At 39.5% G+C, this 11,442-nt stretch overlaps 1 protein-coding gene and 1 pseudogene across 1 annotated transcript in view; both read right to left on the reverse strand.

The window, feature by feature from the left end:
• The window catches only part of PCYT1B (phosphate cytidylyltransferase 1, choline, beta), a 107,842-nt gene extending 96,683 nt beyond the window's left edge, over nt 1-11,159 (reverse strand). The window contains exon 1 of the mRNA XM_036016714.1: nt 10,707-11,159. Coding sequence (XP_035872607.1) covers nt 10,707-10,778 — 72 coding nt within the window. The 5' untranslated portion in view covers nt 10,779-11,159. The remainder of the gene's footprint in view (nt 1-10,706) is intronic.
• On the reverse strand, nt 5,403-7,295 carry LOC114505320 (annotated as a pseudogene).
• Nucleotides 11,160-11,442: the final 283 nt, after the last annotated feature.

Genomic DNA, 11,442 nt, shown 5'->3' on the forward strand with positions numbered 1-11,442 from the left:
TCAATGTGCGGTTGCTGGGGGTTATGGCCTGCAACTCAGGCATGTACCCTGGCTGGGAATCGAACCTGCAACACTTTGGTTCGCAGCCCGTGCTCAATGATCACACCTCTTTTTTTTTTTTTTAATTAAGAATTCTTTTTTTTTTTTAAGATTTTATTTATTTATTTTTAGAGAGGGAAGGGAGGGAGATAGAGAGAGAGAGAAACGTCAATGTGTGGTTGCTGGGGGTTATGGCCTGCAACCCAGGCATGTACCCTGGCTGGGAATCGAACCTGGGACACTTTGGTTCCCAGCCCGTGCTCAATCCACTGAGCTACGCCAGCCAGGGCTATGATCACACCTCTTAATCCAAGACCAATTTACAGAAATTACAGCAGGGATAAAAGAATATGTTAATGTCACAGGGATGCCATTAACAAAATTCAGACTGTGAGAAGGTCTATAGGACAAACCTAGTTTCTGTAACCAAAAAATTTCAAGAAACCTATGGATTCAACAAGATCTTAAAGACATAGAAATGTGAACAATTTCTGGATGATATAAAATTATTATTTGTCTTAGGTATGATAATGATATTGTATTTGTTTTGAAAAACTTTATTTTAGAAATACATACTGAAGTATTTGCAGATGAAATATATTGTGTTGGTGTGGGAAATGGACAGGACTCTAGATGAGTAGTTCTCAACAAGGTGAAATATTGCTCCCCAAGGTATGTTTAGCATGTCTGGAAACATTTTTGGGTGTCAGATCTTGGGGAATGGTGCTATAGGCATATAATGGGTAGAGGCCATGGATGCTGCCCAAACATCCTAAAATGCACAGGAACAGCGATCCACTATGAAGGAATGAGTCTGCCCTGGCACACAGACGACCTTCAACATGCCCACATAGATCACACCAGCAAACACTTGCACTGCAGCTCATCCAACTGTTGGCAGAATGCCTGTGCTCTTCCTGGAATGTGAGAGGCGGGAGGCCTGTTAGGAGCTGCTGCAAGGCTATCTCATGCTCACCTCCCTATCTCCCCTGAGAAGATGTCACTGGGAAGTTTTGAAAAATTTATCTTTGCTTTATTTTAAATTAGAATACAAAAGTGTAAAAAGAACAAAAAGTTGTTGTAGTCAGTGATCACCATCACTGTCAACATTTCATGTATTTTCTTGTTATTTTTTCTGCACTGAGATTTTCCACCCTCAACAATGCTTTTCAAATAAAAAAGACCACATGCCAATTGGAAAGTCTCCATTATGAGGACATTTTTGCTATGACTTTACTGAGCCTCAGGGCACCTAGCATGATGGTAAGAGGCTTTGTCCTGTATACTCAAATGTATCAGAGGAAATGAAAATGTTTGGTGTGGTGAAGGGGACGTTTTGGGGTAACAGGTGGGAGGGCAAGATTGTTTGCTTCAAATCTCACCAATCAATTAGTTAATTAAATATATTGAGCACCTGTTACGTGCCAGAACAGAACATATGATTCTTCTACTTAAATGAAGTTAACAGTCTGGGGGGGAAAGGAATATTAGTACTAGTAACAATAATAACAATAGCAATAGCTACTATTTGTGATGAATCTACTATGTGCTAGTTATTGTGTTAAGGCTTATTTTTTTGTTAATTTTTTTCTGAAGTATAGTTGATATACAAATGCTGTATGATTTCACTTATATGTAGAATCTAAAAAAACGAACAAATAAAAAAATAGAAATAGACTCATAGACACAGAAAAAACTCATAGTTGCCAGAGGGGAGGCAGTTGCTGATTGTCTCCTGGCTCCTGTGAAGGTACAGAGCTTTCTGCCTTAGCCCCCTGTATAGAGCTGCAGAATAGAGAACCAGTTAGTTGCCCTCTACAATGGGCTCCTCAGAAACCGGAGCTGAGGTCGCCCAGCCTCCTTTGTTTCCATGTTGTCCTTTCTGGTGTGTGGGACAAGGGCTACAGGAAGCTGGCACCATTGGCTACCTTTCTTTCACTGTCCATATACTCTCTGAATCCAAAGTGACTCAATGTACTTTTATCAGGCAAATTAGTCTGACCTTGTCTTTGGTCTTGCATGTGTACTGGACACACAGAACAAACAATTACCCAGACCCAAATGGCAATAATTCCAAGATTGAGAAGCTCTAGGTGAAATGATATTGGTCATGAGTTGATCATTGTTGAAGCTGGGGAGGGGTACATGAACAGCACAAATGGGAAGACACTGTTTTGTCCAATTTTGCGTATGGTTGCAATTTTCCATAGTAAAAATTAAAAAAAAAAACATAAAATTGGTGTTCGTGTTATTAACCATTAAATGTGGATATCCAGGAAAAAAAATTGGTCACCTCGCTTTATTAAATATCTAGCACTTTAAGTGCATATACTGAGGCAATATGCACAAAAGCCCAAACTTTGCAGTCAGACTTTTTTTCTAGCTCCACTGCCAAATTATGGCTGTCTTTTTTATTGATGAGAGGGAGAGAGAAAAACATCAATTTGTTGTTCCACTTATTTATGCATTCATTGGTTGCTTCTTGTATGTGCCCTGAATAGGGATCCAACCCGTAACCTTGGTGTATTGATATGATGCTTTAACCAATTGAGCTAATTGGCCAGGGCATGACTGTGTCTTTTTGAGCAAATAACTTAGACTCTTTAAGCCTCAGTTTCCTCACCAGCAAAATAAGGTTAATAATGCCCCTGAGGGTTTTGTAGCTTTTAAATATAAGTAACCAGTTTAGTTGAGTGCCTTAAGTAAATACCTTTATTAGACCTTCTTCGTTATTCTTCTCTGCTAGTTTTCAATACAGAAATAGAAAGAGGCCTTCTTGTTGTCTGGACAAGTAACTTTGACCTAGTTGATTTCTTTCAAATAATTCCCTGGCAAATGTGGATGGTCCTGATATGAAATGTTCGGTTCTGAAGATTTAAAACAGCAAACCCTGGAGGGACGCAGAGGGATGAGGAATAAGATGGAAATATGTGTGGTTAATTCAGTAGTTCTCAATCTGGCATGATTTTGCCCCACAGGGGACATTTAATAATGTCTGGAAACATTTTTATTTGTCATGACTTGGGTGGGGGGTGCTACCAGCATCTCCTGGTTAGAGTCCAGGGATGCTGCTAAACATCCTACTATGTGCACAGGCTTGCTCCCCACCACAAACAACTATCTGGCCCCAAATATCAGTATTACCAAGGTTACAGAGAAACCCAGGGTAAGGTAACCAAAACTTCTTCATGAAGCTTTTCCTAAATAATTAACTTTGCCTTTCTCTGTTCTTCTTACCCAACACTTACAGGTTATTAAAGGAATGCTCAGGAGAAATCATTCAAAATGTGATTACTCTAGCTCTGTGGCCCTATTTTGTTTTTCATTTCTTTATGAGAAAAAAAAAGTCTGCGTAGTGTTCTGATTTCATTACCTTTGAGTTTCAAATAGCAAACTCAAAGTATGCACTGATTACCTTCTTAACTCTAATACATGGTGGAAGCTGGGGGCATCATGTTATTAACTAGTGGGAAGAATGTACCGTCTCTCAGCGTCTTAGTAGTCTTTATTCCTGTTATGCCAAAGGGGGAGGATTAGGGTTAAGGGAATTTAGACACTACTCCCCAAACATACATTTCTCCTGCTGCAATAGCCCATCTCAGTTTAGATGACACTTGCCTACCATGTCATTATCAAATAGAAACACTATGGGTAATGTACCCACCCCACCCCCTTTCTAAAGGCAGGATACTTGAGGTCAAGACGACAGTATCAGAGGCACTGAATAAATGAGTGAGGTAAATGGTGATAACTATGTATTCAACTGGAAAACAATAGGGCCATTTCTGTGAGATGTGATGTGTGTTTTGGGGAGCAGTAAAGTAAAAATGGGTGAGATGATAAAAAATGGGGGGAATCTGTGTGGGTGATGGAGTGGCTTAAGGATCTATGATGTGTTCCTATTTCTTTATGCCTCCCTCCCCCTTTCCCAGCCCTCTTATCAAAACTGTGCCACCCACAGCCAGGCAGTTGGGTTGGGATACCTGATTAAGAGAGCCATGCCAGGGCCTGTTCAGTGGTTTCTCAGATCCTCAGGTTCCCTCCTTCAGGCACTAGAACTAAGACGGAGTCCACGTGAGTTGCGAGCTGAGCTGTGAGCAGAGCATTAGAGTACATATGTCCAGAAACGGCTCCTTCCATGGGCTTCTCAGGCTGCTCTGGGTCCTGTTCTTGCTGAGGCCTGCTTTTTCAGCTTTCTCTGGATTCTAATAGTCAGTCCTTCACATTTCTCCCTAATGAAAAAGCTAACTTAGTGGGTATTGTTCCTTGTAACATAACCATCTATCTCTGGGATACACGTATACACATCCACACGAAGAGATGAGACTAACCTGAGAGATGAAGCTGAGAGCTGCCTACCAGCAAGGCAAGACCCCTTAATAGTCATTTGTGCTTCATGCCGAGGAGGGTCAAGGGATGGCACTCCGCCCCAGAGACCAGTTTATAGTAAATTCCCCTTCTCAGAAATCTTGTAGTTCTAGATACACTATACTCCACTTTTGATACTTGCATATACAGTCTTACAACTCCTGTTATGTTGAATTATTGTTTATCTCATAATGTTACCTAAGGCTTATTTGTAACCTTGTTATTTACCTCTCATAAAATAAATACTGGGTAGATTAGTTGACACTTCCAGGGTCCATTCACTTTCTTACATCATCCTCAACCCGCTCAGATCAGCTTCTGCCTCCAACACTCCACTCAAACTGGGTTATGTTTCCATGTAAGTATTTCTCAGGTACAGAGGAGGGTATTTTAGAGCAGTGGTTCTTTTCTTTAGCATAAAATATGGGTATTTTTATTTGAACTTTATAGATTAAGAAATTTCATAAGTGACACAATAGCAATTTTGTGGATACTTAAATCTACCCCTCACCACAAAAAAAGAAAAAATACATTCTTGACTCTCCTGAAACATCTTTCTTGTATGTGTACACATAGAGGTTAACAGTGTCTGATGACCAGCAGTCATTTCACTAAATACAAAACTGGGCAATGGCATCAATTAATAGCCTACTTACTACATTGGTGGGTACTTTTTACACAATGTCCCAACAGGATATGATCTTTAGATCCTAGCTGAGTGACAGAATGGAGCTTTGAATTAATCTAATTCAAAAGCCTCTATTTGCAGTATTTTAACTAAAGAATTTTTAAATAGGTGTAAATCTACATTTAATGCTAAGTAAATATGTGTTCAGTTATTCCCACCAATTTCATCAAACAGATATTAAGCAAACTTCAATGATTGCAAGACAAAAATGTAATGAAAACTGGTCAGTGGGTATGTAATAATCCAAGGGGCTAAATAGTTACATGGAGACTATATTAGAAATTTTAAATACATGCTGAAGTAAGTGTCATATATTATCATCATCTGATTCACCTTCCTTCAAAGACCCCTTAGCATATTTCTCTGCCTCTCCCCTTATATCTTTTCAAACAATTTCATGTCTTTCTTTAGTTATTTCACCAGCTGAGCTCCAGTTCAAAAGCTTTATCCTTAACTTTGTTGTGTACTATGTAAATTATTTTGGGAACTCCTTTAACAACATCACAGCAGTTCATTTTTTTTTTTCATTTGAAGTTTTTCTATTCCTGTCTTTGCAGCTTGCCTGGCTTTGCCAATACACAGCCCCAATAACCACACGAAACACCCAGCGGGTCATTCATGTAGAGTTGTGCACTGTCATTTACACCATAAGACTCTAACATGAAACTGCAGCCAAAAGGTCTAACAGCACTGTAGGTGTATGTGCATGTACATACATGGCCACTCAGTCTGCAAGATGTTTTTTGGGATGTTATAGCCAAAGTTAGATCTAGTTGGAAGCTTCTTCTCTTGCAATGTCTGTTAAAGAATGAGCATCTGCCAGTAAACCTGCTACTGCCATTCCAAGATGCCAATCAATATTAAAAGGTCATTTGTTGGAACCTTCTTCATAAAGTTTAGGAAGGGCTAATTTTTTTACCCCAAAGACACCATCTTTACATCTGATTCCAATAGCTGTACTACTATTTTTCACAGCCTTCATAGTATATTGAATCTGAAAAACTCTTCTATCAGTGTGTGTGTGTGGGGGGGGCTCTACCCACAGAGCCCCCTATCCACCACAAATGAGAATAAGTCTACCAAGACATGGTCTGCTTGGGGAGGAAAGGACCAATCTCTCAAAGGAGAAGAGCCTTGAGCCTGTTCCTCAGTGGGCTTTTATTGGATTCAATTTGCAGAGGAATATAAGTAAAGCTTGTCAGTCATTGTCAGGCAGTAATGATCAAACAATAGATAATACTCAAAGAACTATGAGGGCTTATTCTGAGTCAGGATCAGATAGCTAAAGGGCCATAAAACTTTGGGGAAACATTCATTTTATGTTTGGACCCTTATCACTTAAATTGAGGGTATTTTTAGCAAAGCATGTTTGACAGAATTTTATGCATTCTTTCTTAGGCCTGGTCACCCTGGGGAACCACCTGTTCTGGCACAGGGCCACACTCACCTCTGGCATTGTTTTAGGCTTAAGTCAGGTGGAGGATGTGGGCAGCCAAGAAATTAGGAGAATTTTTACAGATAGAAAGAGGACTCGGGCTATGTCAAAGCTGAGGGGTGAGGGTCCATCACCTCCTTTTTCTATAGTTCCCCAAGTACTTCACTGATGGCACCATCATGACTGTGCCTGTCTTAGGTTGTCCCTCCCTTGTGGAATCTTACCTGTCATTGGCTAACCAGTCATCCACCCCGGGCCAAGCAGGGTGAAGTAAAAGGGGCAGAGGGGGCACCCCTGCCAGGAAGATAAGTTTTGTCTCCTTAGTGGCTTATGGTCCTAAGGTCTTTTACTCAGCCTTAGCCATGGTTGGGAGGGGGAGGTTATAGCTTCTGAAACCAGTCAGGGCGGTTCCCAACACATCAGGAAGGAATGTAGAGGCTGACAGGTCATACCTGGTGCTGACTGCGCTCATCCTACTAAAACCCAGAGCACTGGTTCTTGACAAGGGGAGATTTTGTGCCCCCCTCCCAAAGGTGATTTTTTTAGTGTCTGGACACAGTTTTGATTGTCACAAATTGGGAGAGGGTTGCTACTGGCATCTGGTAGATAGAGACCAGGGATACTGCTAAACATCCTACAATGCACAGGAAAGTACCCCCACAGCAAAGAATTATCTGGCCCCAAATGTCAATAAAGCCAGTCAGTTGAGAAAACTTGCTTTAGGGCAAAGATGGGTCTTTGAGATAAATAAGACAATTTAAAAGGGGCAAATGTCTATTCAAATGTCTTTGAATAGACATTTCTCCAAAGAAGACATACAAATGCCTAGTAAACACATGAAAAATTCTCAACATCATTAGCCATTAGGGAAATGCAAATCAAAACCACAATGAGATACAACTTCATATCCACTAGAATAGCTATAATTTTAAAAATGGAAAATAACAAGTGTGTGTGAAGATATGGAGAATTTGGAACCACCACACATTGCTAGTGAGAATGTAGAATAGTGTAGCCTCTTTAGAAAACAGGTTGGCAGTTTCTCAAAAAGTTAAAAATAGAGTTACTATTTGACCTAGCAACTCCACTCCTAGGTATATATCTGAGAGGCTTGAAAACATATGTCCAAAAAAAAAAAAACTTTGTGTGTGAATGTCATAGCAGCATTATTGACAGTAACCAACAGGTGAAAACAACCCAAATGTCCATTAACTGAAGAATGAAGAAACAAATGGTAGTATATCCATACAATGAAATATTATTTGAACATCAAAAAGAACAGATACCGATACATGCTGTAATGTGAATGAACTTTGAAAACATGCTTGATGAAAGAAGCCAGACCTAAAAGACCACATATTGTATGATTCCATTTATATGAAATGTCCAGAGTAGGAAAATCCATATAATAGAAAATAGACTAGTGGTTGCCTGGTACTGGGGCTGTTGAAGGGGCGTGAAAGCCCTTATCTCACCATTTTTCAGCAAAGACTGGTAAAGGGAAAAGAATGGGAGACAGTTTTAATTTTGATCCATGAATTTGCTATAGAAAATTGGAGTTCAGTCTAATAAGTGGCATCTTGAAAGAACTATTTCTGTCATTCAGCCCTGGCTGGTGTGGCTCAGTGGACTGAGCACTGGACTGCAAACCGAAGGGTTGCCAGTTCATTTCCCAGTCAGGGCACATGCCTGGGTTGTGGGCCAGGTCCCTGGTAGGGGGCACTTGAGAAGCAACCACACATTGATGTTTCTCTCCCTCTCTATCTCCCTCCCTTCCCTTCTCTAAAAATAAATAAATAAATAATCTTTTAAAAATAACTGTCTCTGTCATTCAACCAACAGTTAACTGTCAAACCCCTTCTATGAGCCCAGCTCTCTGTGTGCCCACAGAAATGCTCCTTCCTGGGAGATAATGGAAGAAGTAAGGGCTTTGGAATTAGATCTTGAGCTAGTAAAAATTTCAGTGTGAAAGTATCTTATGCTATCAATTTATAATCCAAAAGAACAGAGGAAGGTAAATCAGTAGTATAAAGTAATTTTACATATAATTTAAAATAGCAGAAGGGTTGCTAGAAAGAACTAGGCTAACTACATTATTTTCTACCAGAGCACCATAGGGGATCCCTGTTTTAATGAATAAATAAAAATGATGTGTAATTATCATATCAATTGCTTGCATCTAAGTGAGTGCTTCTGAAATTATTTGATGGTGCTTAAAAATCTTTGGTCTCTGAAGTGTGTTTAACGTCTCCTTGACTCTTATCTATATTATTAATTTGCAGATCAAAGTTAACTTGGTGCTATGCAAATGAAGAGACTTCAAATGAATGAGATTTTACTGTAAAATTTTAAGTCCATATTACTTGTAACAGAACTGCAATATATTTTGAGAACACATGTCAACATATCTAAAAGAGATATTACAGCTTAAAGCAGTGTTATTCGATAGAAGTTTCTGTGATGATGGAATATTCTATATCTGCATTATATAGCTGTCCAAATAAGGTAACTATGTGGCCACTGAGCATTTGAGATGTGGCTAGTGCAACTGAGGAACTAAATTTTAAATTAAATTAAATTTTAATTAATTAAAATTTAAATAGCCATACGTGGTTAGTGTCTACCTTACCTGAATTTGAGCTCTACCCTTACTACCTTGGACCGTGTAGTTAATCTCTGTGAACTTTAATTTTCTTACTTGAAAATGAGAACATAAATAATATCTTCCTCACAAAAATTGGAGCAAGAGGAATTAGGATATGTTCAGGTAGTCTCCTATTTCCAAATAAGTGCCAATCAAGTACCAAATTTAAATATGTGGAAAGTGAATAACCAACTCCCTCATTTAGAGGGGGTTTGCATTCCTCAAGAGATAAGAAATATGATTAAGCCCTGGCTGGTGTGGCTCAGTGTATTGAGTGCTGGTCTGCGAACCAAAGGGTCGCTAGTTCAATTCCCAGTCAGGGCACATGCCTGGGTTGCAGGCCAGGTCCCTGGTGGGGAGGTATGTGAGAGGCAACCACACATTGATGTTTCTTGACCTCTCTTACTCTCCCTTCCCCTCTCTAAAAATAAATAAATAAAATCTTTTAAAATGAGGCATGAATGTATGAATAAGTGAATGAATGAATAAATGACTAAAATGCCTCCCTAATTTTCCCATTAACTCAACAAAATGAGCTGGCAAAACTCATGAGTCCTCAACATACAAATTTCTCCAATCTCAGATAGTATGGAAATGAATGGGAAAGTGACTGATTGGGGTAAATGGTCTACCAATCGTAGCTCAAGTGCCTGTGGATACGGACCCAGTCTACTTTTCTGAGACACGTGATGCTTTAACCAGTAATCTACAGCCACTCCAAGGGGGTGTGGGAAGGTTCTGAATGAGTTCTGGGACAGAAAAGACCATGACCTGTGTCCTGAAGCCTGAGAGACCACTCTCAGGGAAGTGGCATAACACCAGCTTCACCATGAAGCAGAGAAATTGCATCATTGCTAGGAAGGTTCCTCTGGTCCTGATCTCTTCTTCATATCACCTGGAATCATTCTTACTGTTTTGTCCACTGCCTAAACTTTTTCATCCAGAACTTATTTATTTTAACAAGGACTCACTAAAATGCACATTCTCCAATGCCCTCCCCATAAAATAAAATAAAATAAAATAAAATAAAATAAAATAAAATAAAATATAATATAATATAATATAATATAATAAAATACCACACAAGGTGGTCTCACTTTTGTGCTAGTTGCATTGCAAAGAATTCAGAAGTGGGTGTTATAATCAGGATTACAACCTTTCTACCAGGAGAATTTCTAATTGTATAGAATAATGAACATTTTGCTAAACATTCTCCATCATCCTCAGGCTCCCATGGCGTCATTCTTCCCCTTGAACTACCCACATTGCCTCATCCTGATTTGACTTTTTTTTTAGAAAGAGAATTTGTTCCTCTCATCTAACTCTATTGGGGAACTCGCATACTCAGTAAGGGGGATAAAGAAATATTAGCTGTAACTTTTCTTTTGTATCACCTTAACATGGAGAAGGTAATTTTTCCATTTTCCATTTTGAGTATTACATAATTAGCATAGGTCCATTACACTCACAGATACATAGAACTTTGCTTTGATATTCAGAGGCAAAAATCAATCAGAAAGCATGTACGGTACCTTGCGCAAGAATTTGGGAGTGCAGTTGTCCCTGATGTTCTCTTCCATGGTGCACTCCTGGTGGCCCACCATGTCTGTTCCTGGCCTGCTTTACCTCTTTTCCAGTGTCCTCTCTTTGGAGTCACAGGGTGAAATTTTTCTTTCTCTGGACTTACCGGAGCACTTGATCAATGGTTAAGCTCAAAGATAAGCTCAGAGGAACTAGCTGTGTCCCAGTGATTGAATAAGCAGAGATCCAAGTTGCTGGAGCTTCTTGCTTTATTTACCACAAGCTTCCTCTTTGTCCCCTCTGGGCTGTTGTTCTTTGACAATCGCCGTGCTCTGGACTGGCGCTAGGATGGCCCGTTGTGTAGGGACAGGCAGGTTGTGGTGAAAGCTGGACTCATGAAAAAGGCCATTGTTTAATGTACCCTGTCCCTCTCTGGAGCTATGGCAACAAATTCTGTTGGTGAATTAACTATGTCCTTGTGTGCTGGCTCAACTGATTATGCTTGTGGAATGACAAACATTTTCTCTCTTTTATTTTTCAAGATAAAAAGTGGTTAAGACCTTGAAGTATGAATATACAACTCAGTACTTTTTTTAAATGGGAGAATAAAGATAGAGAAAAATAAATCTCTCATACATACTGAAATTCTAATAAATAATTTCTTTTTCAAGGAGCTATTCTAAGCACCGTGGATAAGGAATTTGTCCATTTAACCACGTAGAATCTTCACCGTTTGTGCTGAGGTCA

Source organism: Phyllostomus discolor, chromosome X (assembly GCF_004126475.2).
Source record: "Phyllostomus discolor isolate MPI-MPIP mPhyDis1 chromosome X, mPhyDis1.pri.v3, whole genome shotgun sequence".
NCBI classification, from domain to species: Eukaryota; Metazoa; Chordata; class Mammalia; order Chiroptera; family Phyllostomidae; genus Phyllostomus; species Phyllostomus discolor.